General features: G+C 38.7%; 1 protein-coding gene across 34 annotated transcripts in view; it reads right to left on the reverse strand.

Moving 5' to 3' along the window:
* The window catches only part of RBFOX1 (RNA binding fox-1 homolog 1), a 1,119,677-nt gene that overhangs the window by 91,875 nt on the left and 1,006,622 nt on the right, over positions 1-21,180 (reverse strand). For all 34 annotated transcript variants that reach the window (XM_048320436.1, XM_048320431.1, XM_048320443.1 and 31 more), the window contains one exon: positions 394-537. In XM_048320436.1, coding sequence (XP_048176393.1) covers positions 394-537 — 144 coding nt within the window. The remainder of the gene's footprint in view (positions 1-393; positions 538-21,180) is intronic.

The following is a 21,180-nucleotide window of genomic DNA, read 5'->3' on the forward strand; positions in this document are numbered from 1 at the left end:
AATTCAGCCCATGCCTTCCTTTTGGGTCCCTTGCTCATGAGGTCAGGCATTGACCGTTTAACATCATGCTCTCCAAAATCAATAAATGCAGGCAGATAAATCCAGATGTGTACAGCAGCAATATGTATGCATGTAATATTTTAAACCAACACAGCTTTCTGTGAATGTAGTACAAAACACCCAAGGGCATCACATACAGCAGAATCAGTGTAATTTCTTTTCCCAGTTGCGACTGGCAAATCAGATGTTTGGTTGTACATAGATTAAAAGGGAATCTTTACTGCAAATGGTTAAACAGCCTCAATCAGATACAGCCCTCACGGCTGCCTATAATAGAAAATACCTATTGCAATGCAAATGTAAATAAAGCAGAAATAAATGATGAGCACTTACACCAAACATTTGTCTAAGGTCTGGATCCCGGAATCTGAATGGTATATTTGAGACGTGGAGCCGTTTTGGCTGTGATTTGTTTTCTGTGTTTTCAGAAGATTGTGTCTGTTGCTGGCCATCGGTCTGTGCTGCATCATCTGTCTGCTAAAAGGGTAAAGCAAAATAAAGCACACTGTAAGTATTTCTGGCATTTTTAATACAAGAGGGTGGGTGGGCTTAAATTCTGGAAAAAAAAAAAAAAATACTAAAAAGCAGTTAAATCTGCTCCAAGGTATTGAGGAATACCAGAAGTTTAAATACATTAAAATCAAATCCATTTCTGTATCTGTCTCAACAGCATACATTCTCAGTGATAATATGTGTTTGGAATAAACTGGAGAGTAAGTAGATTATTATTTGTAGATTTTCTGAGCTATTTTTAAATAATGAATAAATAGATCTCCCTACAAGACTGTAGAAACTCCTTTAACCTTTTCTGTGTTTGCCAAGGTAAGGAACTGAATCTGCAGTCCAAATGCTGCCTGCTAGCAGAGCAAGCCAGACACTTTGAAATCAGATTAGTGCTTTCATTCAGAGGCCACTGGGACTTCTCCACAAGAGGCAGGTAACACATCTCATCCCAGCTGCCGTTTCATAAGCACTGCTGATGGGCACTGGAGGGTCATTCTGTCCAGATAAATGGTGACCATTATGGAAAAGGCCTTGAGTTGTGAGAGGGAACAGAAGTTTAATCAGTGATGAAGGTTGCCTGACAGAAAAGTGAGACACAGAAACAAAGTTTTACAGATTCTCTTCTTCGCCAAAACAAGGTTATGCCGTGCTACTTCCCACAGGGACACTGTTCCCTGGTTTTAAACTTCTGCTTTAAAATTGAAGGACATTGCCATGTATTATGATTTAACAAACAAATTATAAATCCCCAGTGAGATTAAGGAAAAGAATATAAAATGGCCCTCATCCAAAAAGTAACACTGACCAATGCTGGTCAATCAGTATGTTACAGAAATTACTCATCTCTGTTCTTTAATTACATCCTACAGTGCCTAATTAATTACTGCTTGTACAGCACACAGTCATTAGACAAGATTCTGCATGGGTATGTGAAAACAGCACAGTCATACTCATCTGCACTGGTAGAGGGGTTTGGAAGAATAGAAAGGGAAAGAAAATAGTTGAATGAAAAACTACAAGGATGATCTGACAGACATTACTCCATTTGCTCTGGCCTTCCTCTTCCTTCTGACCCCGCTGTTTTCCTAAGTATTCCTCTTTCTCTTGTGTTCCAATGTTACATTCAGTTTGTCTTTCTGACTTTTTTCAATTGAAGAAAAAAAAGACGAAATTGCCCATTTCCTGCTAGTATGAAATTTCTTTTAAAAGGCAACAGTTTAAGCAACATAAAAATGCTTAAATAAAATAAACCTTACCACACAGTTTTAGTACCCACAAGCCTGGTGAAGAGGAAGCAAAAGAACTCAAACGGAACACATCTTACATCAGCAATAACTACATATAAATTGAATTGTAGCAAGTTAAATTCAACAATACCTTCCCTAGGGAATACAAATGTTCTCAAATTAAAAGTATTAACATCTATATTGCCAATAATTCTGTGCTAAGAACACTTTATAAATAAAGGTTCTCATTTCTGCAGCAGCTTCAGTCCAGCAGCAGCATCTTTGATATTTCATGGGATAGGAAGAGACTCACACAAACACAAACTTTTGTGTGCACTGAAGAAAGATTTACAAGTGCTCCAAACAAATAATGGGATCAGATCAAGCGTAAACCTAAAACTGAGTCAGCGCCACCACATCTCTTTATCTGCTACTCCCTGAACTCACAGGCAGGGGCCCACAAACTAAATAATTTATCTTTATAAATATTTTGTGATTTAAATAGAAAATATGGTATATAGCTGTCAAGAGACAAAAATGTTCCATGCTAATCTATTGTTATCTAAAATCAACTCAAAAATTTCAAATTTAGATTTTGAAGTAACTGTTCCATCCAGAGACACCACAGAGACTATTTTCTACCTTCAGGCATCAAAGGAGAGAAATATGAAAGAAATTTGGTATGTGAGAGTAGGTGGGAGATGATAGACTGGAAACTCTTGAAATACAATACCCCAGAAGAATGTGAGGTCAATTATATTAATCTGAAGAGAATTAAAGAATTCTGAAGGTGCTGTTGAGCTTCAGGAAGAGAGGGAGCCCCAGGAAGAAATTATATAATCAGTGTCCTGTATAAATGCAAATTGAAAAGAGTAATCTTTGTTCATTGTATCAATAGAAATGAGGAGTAGGAGGGGTGAACTGCGCACCACAAACATCCCAAAACACTGGGAGAAACTTCCCTAGTAAGCAGCTGAACAGACTATGGTCAGCAAAATCCAGTGAGGTTTCTGAAGATGGTGTTAAAATGGAGCTACAAATTATGGGTGAAGAGAATAAATCCAGGTACTGTTATTTTCTGGGCCTTTGGTTGGGTTTACCACTTTTAAAAATCATTTTTATTCTAAGAAGCCTCAAATTTACACTCTCAGCACAGAATGTCTCAGAGTCTGGGCAGCGAGGACTGAAAACCAGAAACTTTAGCAAGTCACTGTCATCAACAATTCATACCTGTCCATGACCCTCAAGATCCCCGGGGCAGAATGAACAGGGCTAAGCCATTTAAAACATATTAAAAGGCTTGGCAATGTATCAGTCTCTTTACAAAGCACCCAGAAATCCACGGGCATGCCTGGGAGATCTGCACAAGGATAACTGCGAACTGAAATTGGAATGTGAAGATTATGCAAAAATTTCCAAGTAACACACCAAGGAGGTAAAACACACATGGGACAGAGGACAGACTGGATTTTGAAAAATCCCAGCCAGGTAACTTTCAGAGCTCTGTGGACTCACAGAACCAGAATGTCATTTACCTTAAACATACATAATACATTTCAGGAGAATATCTTCACTGCTAGAGGACCTGAAGTTTTATATTCCTTTAAAAATTAATTGAAGTTAGGATGTGGCATTATCCTTCCTCCATCCCTGCAGTCTTGCATGCAATCAGACTGCTTTCTGGTCCCTATTCCATCACGTATTTGCAATTATAAAATATTAAAGAATCTTAATATATGATAGTCTTAAAACCTATAATGAAAGTTATAAATACAGAACGCAGAAATAGAAGACCAAATTCTCACTTACAGCAAAACAAATTGAGGTGATCTCCCTTTACTTCAGTGAGGTACTGAAGGCTTAAGTGTTAAAATAAATTAGAACTGAAACCATTCTTACAGGTAAGCAAACCCATCTCAAAGAGGGAATTTCAGGAAACAATTTTTTGGTTTTTTCATATAAGATAATAATATAATAATAATAATTTCAGTATAAACATTTGGTATCCTTTTAAACTAAATTCATCATCATGAGTTAATATCTATTGATTTCTAGAGAAATTCTTTATCTTTAGCAAAATACTTTTCTTTTTGTTTCCTTAACTCAGTTCTAGAAACAGAAAATTTCTATTAATGAAAAGACTGCACTCAAGTTCTTAAAGACTTGACATGGAAGTAAAATAGTTGAAGTAATTTTTCTGGTTTCCCTTCCTAGCTTTTTCGTGAGAATTTAAGAAACAAAAATTATACAAATGAGGAAAACTACTAAACCAAATATTTGTTTGGATAAAATAAATTTGACAACATTTTATTTGGAAAAAAAATATTAACTCCCCCACACCCACACCTCTTCTTTTAAGGCCTTTTTAATCCAATATTTGCAGCAAATTTCACTCAAAAGTACATTCTAAAGCCTTCATGCAGCCTCAAATACAACCCCATTTCCCAGCTGACTCCTGACTGGACACAGGAGTCTCATCTGCCATCTTTAGCACTTGTGGCAAAGGCACCACACACAATAAAACAATGAGCAGTGAACCTGAAATCAGAGAGGGCCTTGTGCACATTGATTGGGTAGAAAAAAACCCATTCCATTCTCCTTCCTGGCTAATACAAACTCTCTGTATCCCTCTCCATCCATCACTGCAGACAGCCAGCCCTGGAATGTTTCTTACACTGGAATTGTAAGAGTTTCACTTTCCCTCCATTCTTTTTCACTGACTAATACCTTTCATTTCCTACAAAACAATGGTGGTGTGGACAAAATCTTTCACCCTCAAATCCTGTTTCCAATGCGATGAAATGCTGCCACAGAAGAGCTGTTTGCACACCACTACAAGAAGAACGCTGTCCTCAATCTCAGCTTGTCAAGAGTGAATGGAACACAGACTGTAGGAACGCCTAAAATAGAAGCAAACCTTTTATCTCTTTCTGGACAAAGTGAAAATAAGTTGTATTGGAACATGAAAAGCTTTACTGAGTCCTGATCATTCTGTTATAATCTGTAAACAAATACAAATCTGTTGCATATCTTTTATACCCACACCAAGTGTAGAGGAAGAACAGCCTAATTCTATCAGGAATAACCTGTAAACTATTTACAGGGAGAAAAGAAAGAAGAAAAAAAAGGAACAGATTATTTTTTAAAAATATGATCAATGGTAAATTAGGTGTTGAATATCTCATGTATAACATGCCAGCACAGGGTAAAGCTCTTCAGAATTTTAAATTTAGCAAAAAAGAAAGCACTCATTGAATTTGTTAATAAATGCTCAAAACAGCCCCTGTTTTTTTCCTGCTGCACAAATCAAGTTATTTCTCAGAGAGAAAGAGCTTGTGAATGTCTTCTAGGCATTATTTGATTAAGTTGACAATACCATGTGAGCAATGGTTGGGTACCCACTGTGCTGTACTTTTGACCAAATTGATTTGTGTAATGAACACTTGCTCTGTCTCTTCTCCAGCCTGAACAGGGTTCTTGATTTAACCGGTGGTGCTGGAAGCCAAGTGAATTTACAGCCCCCACAGTCATTCTCTCTCAATCTGGAGAGAATAGCAGCAGCAGTACATGAGCAAGCATAATTCAATACATTGTGCTATAAGCACAGAAAATAATATCAGAGCTCTGCAATATACCTGTTTGATTTGATTTGTAAACCCGATAAAAAAAGCAATCGAGAAAAGTTCAGCAGAAAATATATATATACGTCCTGAGCAAAAATATAACCGTGCCCAATGTGTACAAACTGAAAAAATCATGCATAGTAAATCAGCTTCATACTTCCCTTAGATAATATTGCACATTTTCCATTTTAAAAGGGTCTAGATTCTGGAAAGTTACCTTTCCATTAAAAAGAGAGCAAAGAGAATAATTTAAAACCGAGTTTGGGACTTTCTGAAAATGCTGTTTCCCAGATACACCACTAACAAAGAACTGACATAGCGATGTGCTTGTAGCTTTCCTGTTTTCCTAAGTAGATCGACTGATTAATTAATCATACTTGTTTTGATAAATTTATATTCTGAAAAGTCCCAGCTCTACAACGTGCTTCCCAGAAGCATAACAACACAGAAAAAATGGAGTTATAGACACAAATCCATCTGTTTGGGCTTAAATGTTCACACAAAGATGTACACAGGAAAAAATTCTATCACTAGGCTATTTCACAACAGTGATAAACATTACCAGATGTACCAGTGACTTTTCTTGTGAACTGCATCTCTGTTATCCTTTTCTCATGACTAAGATCAATCATAAGGTCTCATTACTTTCAGGATATTAAAAGTTGAGATTAATTCTTCAAATTAGTTCTAAAGATAAAAATATTTCAAGTACTTCATAGTGCACAGCATGCAGCTCATGCCACATCCATTTAACCTCTTAAGAATCCTTTCCTGAAGAGAATGTACACTGTTCCTTGTTCTGTTCTAGTGCAAAAAGCACACAGATGTTATGCAGCAAGAAATAAAGAACTCGAATAATATAATCATGACTGCATTTGATCATTTGGAACTAGATGATCGTTAAGGTCACTTCAACACTAACCCTTCTATGATTATGTTGCTAAATTTCTGGTGTAGCTGAGTATCTCACGCTCCAGAGATGCTTGGTTTCAGAGACACTGCGACTGAAACCCTGCAGGGCAAACCCTGACCCCCTTGTTTTTAATGGTAAAATTCCCTTTTGTTTCAGCTGGGTCACAACTTCACCCTGATGTTATACCCACTTGACAAACTGATTTCACCATTACCATTAACTTCACTCTCTTTCCCAGATTACAAAAGGTACAACGATCCTGGTTTCATATCCTTTACAAAAACATTTTACTATCCAAAGCACCAAATGCAAACTGACCAAAGCAATTACTGTGTGACCGTACCCTGGGACAGCTCTGAAAGAACCGGGCAGAGGAGCCAAGTCCCTGTCCTGAAGGCTGAGCTGTCCCCTCTCCAAAGTGCTGAGTTCTCACCCTGGCCACTGGCCAGTCTGTTAATGCCTAAGAGCCATCCTCCCTTCCATTTCACTACTGGCAAAAGTGTGCTGGATGTTCAATTGTGCCTATTATTCTTATTACTAAAATACATCTTTTGGAGGTGAGGTGAGATGTGAGACACACGTTTGGCTTGCGAGCGACGCAGGCAGGGTGTCAGTGCACCTTTTGTAAGGGACAACACCCAACCACCTCCCTTCTGGAATATTTTCTGTCAGAGGTCCTTGAGCAGTCAGACGAATACAATTTACTCTCAGGAAGACAGTGTAAGGTGGCTGACTCTGACTGGGACATTTGTTTTAGATATACTGCCACACACAAGCACACCCCGGTAGAATCCCCTAATCCAATTTACTGACAAATGAAAAAGAACCTGAATAATTTTGTGCTTTGCTTCAGCAGTTTCTGACGTTCCACTATTGAACATGCTCTGGGGTTTCAGCATACTGGGTATTGTTCAGGGCTGAAGACTTGCAAGCAGCAGTGATTATTTCTCTCATTTCTAGATGGATGCATTCTGGATGCTGATACCACAGGCTACAAGAAAGCACTGCTATTATTGTGATAGCTTATGCATAGAGAGCTAGCAGCCTAAATAAGAGATCATTAATTCTGAGGACAGATAGGAGCAGTAAGATAGGTTTCTTAAGCCTCTGGTACTGCAGGACAATCAAAGAGTAATTAATAACTTGGCTACATTAATTATTTCCCCAATTAATCTTCCTTAACAATATGGAATATAGCCCTTATATAGTGCTTTACATTGCCTTTGCCGGTTCATCATTTTTCTTCTAAAATATTCAGCAAGGTCCCAGGGAATAGCATATCAATCATGTCTGGAGGAGAATCACCAAAAGCCATACATTTTTTGACTTCTGAACATGTCTCAAAACTTGGGCCAAATTTGCTGGCATAAGGAGCAGATAATATTTTTAAAAGAATATTTGTAATATGTTTTAATAGAGTTGTGTGTGACCAAGCAGTTGCCAGGTTCAGTTAAGGACATCCAGCTGACATCAGTGTATCAGTAACTTAAAATGGGAGAAGGAATGATAAAAGGTTGCCTCAATGCATTATTTATTGCTTGTATCGATTCAGTAAATATTTCTGACCACCTACTGGTCCCATCCAAAACATCACAACAGCAATTAACAAAACCTTTCCCTAATCAGCTGTACCCTGGCTCCATTAGCCAAGAAGGAAATGCATACACACTATGCACATCTTTAGAAGTTCATGCTACATATAATGAAACTCAATTATTGTGATATTTCCATAAGATAATATTAAAATAAAGTCCTTGGATTTATCCTTAAAAAAAAAAAATTAGCACACAGATTAGGAAATATTATACTGGCCAAAGGACAAAAGCACAAATTTAATCCAAATGAAAAATCTTAAGTGATGATACAGAGACACAAAGAAATACTCAATTGATGTTGTTATTCCTCTTTGATCTGTTAGTCAGAAGCCTGGTTTTTTTCTGATGTAATTCTTGTTGTTCCTTAAAAGGGCTTCAATATCAGGAAGGAAGTGTTCAAAATCAACTTCCTTTCAATGCTTGAAAGCTTAATGTAAAATCCAGACAGACAACCAATGAAAATATATTAAAAAACTCGGTGACAGTAAATATAGAAATCTTGATTGGAGTTGATTAGAGGGTATTTTATCATTTGAGTGGGAGCTGGAGCTTCACACTGCACAGGCTGGCTTACAAAGTACTACCAGAACAAGATGCCACCAGTATCCTCAGCACTAAAAAATGCCTTGCTCATGACATTTTCCCCCACAAATTGCTCAGCACATTTACACTCCAGATTCATCTCTTATCTCTCTCCCACTGGAGCTTGTTCCCCCTGTGTGCCTAAAAGGACACACAATGCTCATGCTGTGGTTTCATGAGCGCCTAAAGCCTCAACACCACACCTGCCCTTCCTGACACTCGGGGCTCAGGCTCCTTCCACCCACCCCTCCAAATTAATTGGATTATATAAAGTAAGATATAGAAAATTATATAAAATAAGACTTGGAAAGCTTCTGAAAGTATCAATGGGGAATAGCTGTGGTATGTCCTAAATATGCAGAAATACAGATCTGCCATCTGAGTAACAACGTTTAAGGGAAAAGGGGTAAAACAGAGGCAGAAATGTTGAAATGTTTTGTAAAACTTACAAGTAACTATAGCTAATGGTTATGATAGTCCTTAAAACACCTTAAGTTACACTTTGATAGGCAATAAATCAGGACACGATGCCCTTGAGAATAAGACTTTCTGACTGATGCAAAACTTGGCATACTTGGATTCTGGAAATCCACTGATTCTCCCCAGTTTCTCCTATCCAACTCAGTTATTACCTTGATTTATGAAGAAATTATTCACAAAAGAACATAAATCAATACCCAGCAAGGCCACTGTACTTTTACCTGTGGTCATTCATTCATGCACAAGAATTACTGCTCTAATTCTTTTTTTTTTAATGTTCTAATTAGATTAAAAATTCCTTCAAGTGTTATGCCTCATAAGTCAACATTATAAAAGTCTGCAGTGCTGCAATAAAGGTTTTTAAACTTTTGTTCTGGCAGCAGGCTCTATCTGGACAAAATAACATTCAACATCTCCAACTACCTTGTACAATGCTGTGACACTTAACAATATTTGTCCAAATTAAAAAATCACTAATTAAATACTGTGCTACACAGTTTCAGAGGACATTACTTCCTTAAAAAAAAAAAGGAAAGAAGAAAAGGAAAGAAGTGTCTTTAGATGGAACATTTGCAGGTTTGGCTACGAGTTGTTTACCCTCAGCTTGAATCAATGCACACTAGTTCCTGAAATTCCCCCCTGAACTCGATTTATGTCATGCATGTAAAGTCCCTTTTTGTGAGAGTTGTGTTGACACAACCAACTGCTGAGTGAACTTGTGAGAGCAGAGTTTCATGCTGAGCGAGAATGGCTGATTGCTCCAGCTCCAGCTCTTGAAAAGAAAGAAAATGTGACAGCATGATAAAAGGTTTTTCTCTGTTTGACCTCTCACCTATTGGTGGATCCCTACTGTGACTTTCCATTTGCTCACTTGCATATCTTTGCCCAAGGAGTCAGTTCTTGAACCCACTGAAAGACAGAAGAGTTTGAGGGTTCTCTGTGTCACAAATGACACTTTCTAAATGACATTGCTCTTTTTATACTGAGGTACTCACCAACTTAACAAGCAGCAGTTAAGTTCCTTGCAGGATAGTAATTTCTCAAACTTAGCTTAACACCATTGCATGAAAAAATAGCAGAATTTATTTGTCTAATTGGGTATGTTTGGTGGTTGGATATCTTAGCACGTTGCAGCCAAATGCAAGCAGCATTTCCAAAGAGCTGGGACATTTTGAATGGAAAAGCAGGTCTGCAGCTGCTGTTCTCCAAAAGCAACATGCCTGAAGTTTCCCACTGGCCCAACCAGAGACAGAGAAGTCCACCTCAAGGAACGTTATGCTTTACGTAAATCATTCTTTTTCATCCTTCAAGCTCACCCAACACCTTTCCTTCACTAATGTGAAAGACAAAGTTTTGGGAAACATCCATTTGTCCTTCCCTTCTCCCACTTCAAAAAAGAAACAAATAACCTAAAGAGTACTGGATGGTTCAAAGAATTTTTAAAGGGTTTAAATCATCGTTTCAAATCTAGCTGTGAATGCTGATGTTATGATGAATTCTGCTCAATCATATGAATGCAGCTTGTTACTGAGCTCACAATGCAGCTCCCACTGCAGAACTGATTTGATTACTGATACTCGAGTTTGGGGAAACATCTTCTGAAGAACTGGAAACAGGACTCAGATGCCCTGAAATCACGTTTCCTTTCCTGGAAAAAGTTCTCAGGAAAGAGGGCAAAGAAAACATTCTCTAACAGCAAACCTGGAATCAGGAGGATTGGCACTGTGAGTTAACAGCTAATTCCTGTCTTTCCCTCTTGCTCACAACAAGCCTGCCAGCAGACCTCTTCCCTTATTCATCCTCAAGCACAACAACCAGACATTTCTCAGGTGAGATATTTCTATTTTCATCTAATATCTGTACAAAGAGGCCATTAGCCATAATAGCAGTTTTGCTGTCTGTAGTTCCCTTCAGGAATCAGTACAGGTTGGTACAGCCATGTTCCCTCAATTACTGTGACACTGTTTCACCTCCCCTTGAATTCTCAGAAAAGGGACTTGCTCAATTAATGTTTGTAGATGAAACCAGGCAGGGTGGGGTGACTGATACCCCAGAGTGTTGTGCTGCCACGCAGAGGGACCCCAACAGGCTGGAGAAACAGGCAAGAGGAACCTCATGAAGTTCAGCAAAGAGCTGCACCTGGAGAGGAACAGCCTCACGCACAGGGGAGAGACAGGCGGAAGAGCAGTGCTGCAGGAAAAGAGTCCAAATGGAATAGGAATCAACAATAGGTGAGGGATTGGAGCATCTGGCAAACAAGGAGAGAATGAGAGAGCCAGGACTGCTCAGCCTGGAAAAGAGAAGGCACAAATGCCTGATGGGAGGGAGTAAAGATGAAGGAGCTATACTCTGGCCAGTGGTGCCCAGTGAGGCAACAAAAGGCAATGAGCAAAAGCTGCAGTTCAGGACATTCTGTGTAGAAGCTGGGAAAAGCTTTTCCTGTCTGTGAGTGATCTAACATTAGAACAGATTTCCCAGGGACCTTGTGGAGCTCCCTGCCTGAAGGAGTTCAACACCCATCCGGACACAGTCCTGAAAAACCTGCTCTAGTTGATCCTGCTTGACTTCTCAGCAGATCGAGGCCAGGTCCAGTGACAATGACCAGCCTTGTACACCCCAGGTAAGCTGTGATAGAGCAGGAGCAAGGTCAGAACAGGACAGCAAGCAGTGGGTCAGGGTCCTCTTCCATGGGTCAAAGATCTGTTCAGAGGGTCCCAAAGCAGGCAGGGCTGTGAGGGGGAGCCCAGTGGAGGCTGGGCAGGGCAGGAAGGACCAGAAGTGTCCTGACAAGGACCATTCACAAAGGCTGATGTCAGAATATCGTGAGAAAACAACATGCAAAGGGAGAACATCTAAAAAGGGAGTGAGAAAAATGTTCATTTGGATGGGCAAAAATTTCCTCCTTGACAGCAGTTAGTGCTCTTGTGCTCTGCAAATTATGGATGCAAATGCATTTTACACTTAGATAACAGACTGCATCTCCTTTTCTGATTCATAGGTGCTCTTGCTACCAAAATGCTTTTGTTTTTAATTTAACAGGACTGCAATAAGTGGATTGTTTTGTTTTGAATATTGTCATCAACAATTAAGTATCTACAGATGAAATTGATGCCCTCCAGTTCAGTGATTATTTTGGATTATTCTTCATTTGCCTTGCAGTACTGAGAACACTGCCCAGATTTACATGATTACAGGTTCACAAATCTACTGTGGGTGAATATGAAGGAAAGGACAACAAGTAGAGCCTCTAAGTCACATCTCCTCTGAAAAAAAGTATTTTACTAACTGAACCAAGTTTTCAATTGATTTCATTGATGCTTTAATAATATAATACAATAATGATAAGACTTAGAGTTACTTTTCAAACAAAGCTTTAGTCTAGACAAGTGAGGAAAAAATCAGTTAAATAGTTATTTATATGAAAAACCCTCTGCAACAAAAATTGCTAAAAATATCAGCAATAGCTGTGTGTTGTTCATTGCAATTATCTTGGCCAATCTTGCATTCTCTGCATGCACTATTTCTTCTGAAAAGTATTGTTTCAAATACCAGGCTTCACAAATGTAAGCATACAAATGGTTATCCTGATTCCGTATCTGACATCAATAACTTCAAAATATGCAAGAAACCTCTGAAAATGCCACTCTTCAGCAAAGCTCCCCCTCAAAAAGAAGTTTTTTTCCATTACCTGGTGTGGGAATGTGATAGAATTTCACAGAACCATGGAATGGTTTGGGTTGGAAGGGATCCTAAGGATCTTTTCATTCCATCCCCTGCCATGGCAGGGACACCTTCCACTGTCCCAGGCTGCTCCAAGCCCTGTCCAACCTGGCCTTGGACACTGCCAGGGATCCAGGTGCAGCCCCAGCTGCTCTGGGCAACCTGTGCCAGAGTCTCCCCACCCTCACCTTTCTGAAATAGGCCAGAATTACTTCTTAAAATATTCTGTATGTCCTTTTCTAAATACAGGTTGTGTTCTTATTATTCAGTTAATTCCTGTTTGTTTTTAGGCTACATTATGCATATGCATAAGGTTTTTAACCCCTTCCTCCACCAAAGATAGATTATTTCACAGAGCACTTTACTGTCTTGGAACACAGCTTCTGCAACACTTCACCTGCATCTCCTGTGGGTATTGCATGCATTGCATTTTAAAAAATTATTTACAAAAATAATCATCTTGTCCGTGTCATGCTTAGTTCTTCATTAAGCTCCTCACCATACTAAAAAGTGGTCAAAATCTACACAGCTTGGTAACCTTCACAACCATCTACAGGATTACTACAGCTGAGGATGCCCAGACACCCCCCACACACAGAGATCCTTGTTTTCTGTGACTTGGCTCAGAAGAGACACAGAGAAAAGGAAGCCTCCACACCTTAGCATGGAATTGCAGCAAAATAACCATTACATAAAGCAAATTATCATGCAATAAAGCAATATTATTATATCAGCCACTGACAACTGTAGGTCACCTCTTCCCATCACTGTTCTCCATCATGTGATGGCCACAACCCAAATAAACAATAAAGAGAGGAAGGATTAATGTTACAGAAAGGCACTCCAGCACCACCACTCTTCTCACTGTGCACTGATTTACCTGCTTACACTCTTTTACCTTTAAAGCTCACTTGGAGAACTAAGATTCTTATATTCCCCTTGTAAATCCTCTTGCCACATAAATTGAGTATACTGTACAATATTATAACCATGTAAGTAAGTAAATAAATAAATATATCTATTTTTTTGGGCAGTCATGATCACTGCATCATTTGTTAGTTCCTAGGATTTTCATTCCTTTCTGCATTCCAGTATCCTTTCCACCAGCACTGAAGTCTCTCTATGCACACACTTCGTTTCCTATATTAGTAACCAAAAGTTGTAATGATCACCTGATTCCTTGAACTATAACTAAAGTCTGATCTATTATTTGCAGCCAATTGAAAGGAAAGAGTGACATAAAGAAAAACTGACAAGAGAATTCTGCCAGATGCCTATCACAGAGTTAGCTTATCAGCCACCAACCTCTGTGAGAATAATGCCAGTGTTTGACACCCCAAAGCCAGTCTTTCATCAAATTTAAAGAATTCTTTTTTTTTTTTAAATCATATTTCAAACTTCTACAGCAAAAGAAAGCCACACCAATTCCAATCAACCATCCCTGTAGGTTAGTGGACTTAAACTGGAAAAAGGGAGGAAAAAAAAAGAAGTATGTTTTAGTTATTTTTGTGAAACTGCTTCTAAACCTATGCTTTTCTCTCTAACTTGTATAAGAGCTCAGCCAAACAGATTTTCAGTTTCTTTAGTGATTTTGGGACATGCAGTTATGTTTGGTTCAGTGCTGTTTCAGAAAATATTTGGCAATTTAACATATGCTCAAAACAAACCATTTCATGGTTCTTTTTTTCTCTTTTCTAGGTGTGGAACTTTCATTCTACTTTATACACTGACTGCCTCTACTGCTTTTTAAGGAAAAAAAGAGTTTGGTCAAGCAGTTTGACAACCAAGCCTACACTTCATAAGCTGTGCTTCAGGAATGTGAGGAAATCACAGGGGTTTTTTAATCTAAAAAACCAGACTTTATTCTGGATGAGCTAAGAATCTTCTTTGTGTGAGTAGCACTCAGACACTAATATGAGAGGAAGTTATGGCAATAATTAACAGCTATTTGAAGTAAAACTCATTTAGAAATATAATGAACTGAGAACACTTAAGCAGACTTCATTCAGGGAAAGATAAAAGAATAGCTTACAGAAATATGGCTGGAATTCCATTTACATTTACATCATCTGCTTTTGTAACACCTTCCCCTTCCCTCTGTTTCTAAAGGAAATAATGTAAAAAATGCTCTTTGCTGGTGTCTTGGGGTGACCTTATGATGTGTATCCCATATCGCTGCCTATGCCCAGCAATTAGTTTTTGGGCTTTTCTGTGCCTCTAAACTGAGCCTGAGAGGGGGAAGGAAAAAAACTGAGCAAAACTTTCTCAAAGCAGTTTGCAGCTCGTTCAAGGTCACATAAAGATAGCACGTTTTTTTTCCCCAGCTGGGGCAGGGGAGAGAGGAAGCACCAGGCTTGCTGCTTTCCAGTCAGCTTTTGGCTAGTTTTTCCAGTTTCTTGTTCTCCGGAGAGAGACTGAGAGTTGAACTTTTCCTTCTCTGCAATTTCAGATTTTTTCTCCCTTTTCTACTGGACTGCTTGATTGCTGTAACATCAGAGCACATCGGGAGGACTTTCCACCGGGCACAGAGGGCCTGGCCCTGGCCCAAGCCCCAGCTCTGAGGAGACCAAAGGGAGGACTCTGACGCTTTCCCAGGTTTTTCCTTCACAGCGAAAGATTTTACCATCTAACATTATTTTCCTTTCCCGTGTGTTTGTTAAATAAATAGTTTTATCTTCTTCACTTTCCTTCGAGGAAAATTTATTTTTTCCCGAACCTGGTGGGGGGAGGGGTGGCTGTGCCTTCTCTCAGAGGATATATTTCTAAATTTGGCCAAACCGGAACAGCTGGACTTCTGGAAGTGGATTTAAAACTCAAATTGTAAATTATAGCCTTTATTGTCCACTCACTTCCTCCTCGGTGAAGAATTCATCTCCTGACCACTCAATAGCTAGTGAAAATCTACCACAAGCAGTTTTAATTATTACTTACAAAATGAAAGAAAAGCAGTTCAAGAAGTGACACTCAAAATGATCAGTGCAATTTGAAATTCCTTCAGTTATTTGCATAACCATCCAATATGTTTTAATGGCTGCAGTTATGAGATTATCTAAATTCATGAAGAATATATATTTATTAACACATGTACTCAGCACTTTTACTCTTCCCTGATTCGAATGTCAGGTGAACATTTCAACTGAGGGAAAATGAATTGTGAGCTAATGATGGGCAGTTCTGTCTCACCTGACTCACTCAAGTGAAGAGCCTCTAATAGACATTGGGGGGATGCATTAAATTAGGAACCACGCCATTGAGTTCTCTCAAATTTCCTTTAAATAAAAAGCAAGAAGAAAAGGTTAATTAAGTTCTACCACGCAATTCTATTAACAATATCCATGATTACTGTAGCATGAGGAGGACATTTAATTCAAAAAAGAAAAAAAGAAAGGGGGAAGAGGCCCTACTGAAATAGGCAGCTGGTCAATCAGAATGACTGAGCAGTGGGGGCTGCTTTCAGGCACTGCAGGCTCTGAGGCTTCTGTAGCAAAAAATCCTAACAAATAAAATCCTAACAAACTAAGTTTCTGCCCAAAAGTATGACACAGAAAGGCTCATAACCTAATATGCAAATATAAGTTGGTAATATATAATATTATTGTCTGTTATCTTCAAACTCCTGTATTTTATACTACAAAGCAGCATTTGACAAGGAGAGTCATATATCTGTAACTTGATATTCTGGCCCACCAGGGCTTTGTGATTTGGATTTCTAGCTTGACCAATTGCTCTCACATAAAACAAACCATCTCAGCATTTGTTTGAAATGAAATATGAAAATTGAAATATTTGAAAATATATTATTTTCAGAGAAATTATGAGGGCTTTTACAAGATGTTTTGCTGTCTGGTCTCTCACAGGTTTTTTTGTGATAATTCTGTCAGCACAGCAACTGCTCGCAGTGTTCCCTGCAAATTTAAATGAGGTCTTAAACTAAAAATAATAATCTACAGAGATTCCTAAAGATATATTTGCACAATCCAAACACTATCAACTTAAACTGTATCTTAATAAGAACAGAATGTGTAGATTTTCAACACCTCAAAATAATTATAAAAAAAAAGATGGATGTGTCTAAATCAAATATTTTCACTTCAACATTTTTCTTGTCTAGTCCCCCAAAACTACTGAATGTCCTTCAGATACAGATGTACTTTCTGAAGAGAATAAATTGAAAAATAAAGTATTTCTTATGTAACCAGAGAATAGACAAGGATGAAAGCAGGTATCAACAGCCTGCAATTTTTTTTTATATTTGATTCCAGATTTTATTAAGTGTTTCAATTTAGCCTGGCCAAAACATGGCACTTCATTGAAAAGAGCGGAATGGACTCAAAAGATTAATGACAGTAAAATTATCCTAATCTGTCATAAGCTCTGATGTAACAGTAAGAGAAAGTAATTTGCTTTAGTAAAAAGCAATGATCACCAAAGCATGAAAATTAACACTCCACAGAGGTAGATATTAAATGAGAAATATTAGCTGCATCAGCACATTGGAGACAATTATAAAGTGCAGAGGATTTCTGAGACTGAGAAATACTATATTTATTATGATAAAGTCAATTTTACCACTCAGTAAATGCTCAGTTTGTGATTTTAGTACTGAATTTCTTTCCCCTCAAAGGTAACCTGCATTACTGCTTTCCAGAATTTATATCACTTTTGTTTCCTTTATGCATTATTGCTTACTTTATCTTATGGAAACTTATTAATACAGAGAAGACAAAAAAATCACTGAGTATTACTTTATTTTATTACTTTCCTTGAGCAGCCAGACAACACCTGACATGCTTTTGAGAAATTACATTAGTCAAAAAGGGCTTTTTATCAGTTTCAGTCAGCGAGCATTTATGAACAGATGAGAGCCTTTTTTTTTTTTTTTTGGTACAAAGAGAAATAAATATGAGAAGATAAGTAAAAGTACACAGGGAAGATACTTTGCCTTTACATTCTCGTATTACAGAACAAATTCAAGCTGAAGATTTTTATAACCACCAGCATTCATAGTGAAAGGTGCTAATGCATCATTATGATCTAGCAGGTTGCTCGCTGTGTTTTACAGCCTTTCACACTACATTAACCTTTTGTACCTCAAGTATTTATGACCTCATAAGTAAGTATTTATCAAACTGAAAGCTCATATACAGCACTGTATTTTAGCTCTCAGTTTTTAGGAACATTTATAATTTCTTTTTCCCTGAATTTAGAATCACATTGGTTTACAGTCCATATTTTTAGCGAAGATATTAAATGCAAAGTAAAACTTGTTTTCCCACTATCCATGGAAATGACACAAAACTATGAAATGCCTTAAATAGGGTCTCATGCCAAGGTTAAAAAAAACAAACAAACAAAATAAAACAAACCCCAGCAAAACAACTTCCCACACAGATTTTATTCTACAATAAAATAAGAAACTGTTAGAAAAAGCAAATATAACTGTTATGCTTTCTGCAATATTCAATAGTGTATCAGAGCCAAACAACCAGAAGTAGTCTTGGTATGAGAATTGTCACAATTACTTAAGTAATAGGTTCCTCACCTACATATGCTCTTTATTTAACCAAAAAAACCCTCGAAAAAATAGCAATTCAGGCATATGCACTGCCCCATTTGAGAAAAAAACCCCACAGCTGGCTAATGTATTGAAGAAATATTGCACAAATACAGTATTGGTTGCAAATATTCTTCCCAGCAATTCACTGTGAAATCTGAGGTATGGAAACCTACCGTGAGCAAGGCCAAATTGTAACTTCACACACGTTCTTATCAAATTTGTGGCTAACAAACACTACAAATTTTTATACCTCTGAGAGAAACGAGGCCTATCCAAACCTGTGTTGTCTTTGCTCTCTCTCAGGTGGTGTGTGACACAGCAAGGCAGTATCCTCCTACCCACAGGCACCTGAGCAATGGCAAAAAAAGGAAAGAAGAAAAAAAAAAAGACAGGAAAGGAAGATCATGTGGAAAAAAACCCACAGAAAGGGAAGGAGGGTCTCTGCTACTCAGTTACACCTTCTGCACACTTATGCAGGGACAGCTGAAAGAACAAGAAGTCAGCCTCAGCCTCCAAGGGGTTTCTGCCTGCTGGTAATTGTACTAAGATACAGATCACTGTTGGCCTTGACTGCTGCAGGTATTGTGGAGAAAAAAGGAGAAAAAAAAACCCCAAACATAAGTAACTTTGCTGCACATGGAATAGATTAAGGAGCAGCTGAAGCACCCTTCTCCGACAAGATGCTGCCAGTCTCCCTCCCAGCCATGCTCCTTGTCCACACTGGGATCTCCTGCCACCCCTCTTGCAGCTTTCTGAGACTGTGAAGTTCAGGCTTTAAACTCAGCAACCCAGCAAGTCGAGGGCCAGTCTCCAGTCCCCCCCCTCTGTCCCAACAGTCCCCGCTCCCTGCATTTGTAAAGCTGAATACCACAGCTAAACACTTTCATATTTGCTGCACATACAACACAGGGAGCTTTAGCCCCTTGCAATGATCCTGGCAGCAGTCATGGTCCTTGAATCATTTCATGCCCCACCCCTGACTCCTCAATCCCATTCCTCTGGGGAAGAGAGATGAAAACTGTGCCAAAGCAGAGGAGCAGACACATCTTGTCATTGTGTGTGGTATCAGCTCATCACATATCCCAAGGTGGGAGGGGTGGGGGAATGAAGAGATGGTAACTTCACACTGTCTGCATGGTATGTCTGAAAGTCAAACCAAGCTGCACAGTTTTCCCCTTAAAAAAGAAAAGAAAAAAATATGTATAAATTTCCTAAGTAACAGAGCATCTCACCAACATTCTTTTTTATTCATACACCTGAAACATAGTATTCACACAAATCAAGCTGAGACTCTGATCTATTCAAAGCTCAATGTTCCAAAAGCATCAGTTCAAAATGAAATTCAGCAATAAGATTCTGTTGTTATGGAGAAAAAAGACTATTTCTCAGTCTAGACACTTGGGCTCAGGATAGCCAGCTTCTGCAATCAATTTTGTCACAGATTTGCCTCTGGCAGGTTATTTAAACTACTTGTACCCTGGTTCCTTCTTAACAAAAGCAGAAAAAACAATAATTGTAATTCAGAAAAATCTCACAGAATGGTTGTAGGGATTAAATAAATCTTTTCATGAGATGCTTGGAGAGGATCATCCTCTAAACTCAACGAGAAAGAATCACACTAGATTAGATCAGCAGCAGCACATTCAGAAATATCTCAGTCTTACAGCCAACTCCCAAATCTAAAGAACTGAACATAAAGAAATACCTTCAACGTTTGAGGTCACAGACTTGTAAGGTCTCTATCTCAAACTGTTTTGTGCTACCCCGTGAGAGTGGTAGGAAATGAAATTCAACTTCCCTCATATAAGGAATGATCACCTGGAAACACATCAGAAAATCTGAAGAAAACACAGGAGGGTTGCCTTGCGTTCAAAGCCAGAGGAGAGCAGCCCTGTAACGCACCCAGAGATTGCCCTGTGCTCTGACAAGCTGCTGGTGACAGAAACCCCTCAGTCCCTCAGCTGCACCACAGCAGACACACTCTGCTCCTCAGGCAGTACCACAGCCTGTCACACATCCTCCTGCAGCCCCTGTGACATCTGTGTGAGGGCAGAACCACTGCAAGATTTCATAACATTGGTTACATCTCTGTGACAAGGCAATTCATCAGCCCCAACGAGCCTGTGCAGGGCAGCACCGAGCCCCCGTGGTGTGTTCCTGCAGCACCAACCTCAGCCTCAGGTATTTTGTGTATTCCCCACCTTCAGTACACCAGAGAGTGGACAGTGCACTTGTGAATACAGCCAAAACACTGAAGCAAACTTCAAAAAATCCTTCAAGCCCTCATAGCACTCAAAGCTCTTTTTCTCAGTGACAAAATTGGCCTCAACGTGCACCAAATCGTTTCACCAAAAGAAGGGCACGGTGCAAAGGTATTTTATCAAAGTGAGAGCAACAAATTTATCACCTGGGCCCTATTCAAATTATCAAAGAGCCCAACTGCAAAAAAATGTGAATAGCTTCTGGCATGAAATACCTGATCTTGTTGAAAACTGCTGAGCAAGTGCCACACCCTGTTCTGCATTTCATCAACAGCGCAAGGTGTCACAAAGCATCCCCCAAATAATTAGATCTTTCAATTGCATCTTGAAGATTTTCTAGTTTATTCCCATTTCTTCACCCCAAAAGTATGCTCAAGAAAAATCCCTTGTAATAAATGCAGAGTTTGTTAGAGGAGCAACAAACTTATCATCAACCATCTTTCTTCCCTTCTTTTTAGTCCCAGCAGCAACACACACATGAGGAGACACAGCTTTCCAGAAGAGAATGGAGTCACTGGTCTGACACCTGTATGTGTGATATGAGGAACCTTCCCACAAATGTCTTAAATAACCCCATAATGAAGCAAAAAATCTCCTTTTTCTTACAATAAAAGCAAAGCACCATTCTTCATGGAAGAAAATGGATAGTAAATAGAAGA

The sequence above is a fragment of the Corvus hawaiiensis genome, chromosome 16 (genome assembly GCF_020740725.1).
Source record: "Corvus hawaiiensis isolate bCorHaw1 chromosome 16, bCorHaw1.pri.cur, whole genome shotgun sequence".
In the NCBI taxonomy this organism is placed as follows: domain Eukaryota; kingdom Metazoa; phylum Chordata; class Aves; order Passeriformes; family Corvidae; genus Corvus; species Corvus hawaiiensis.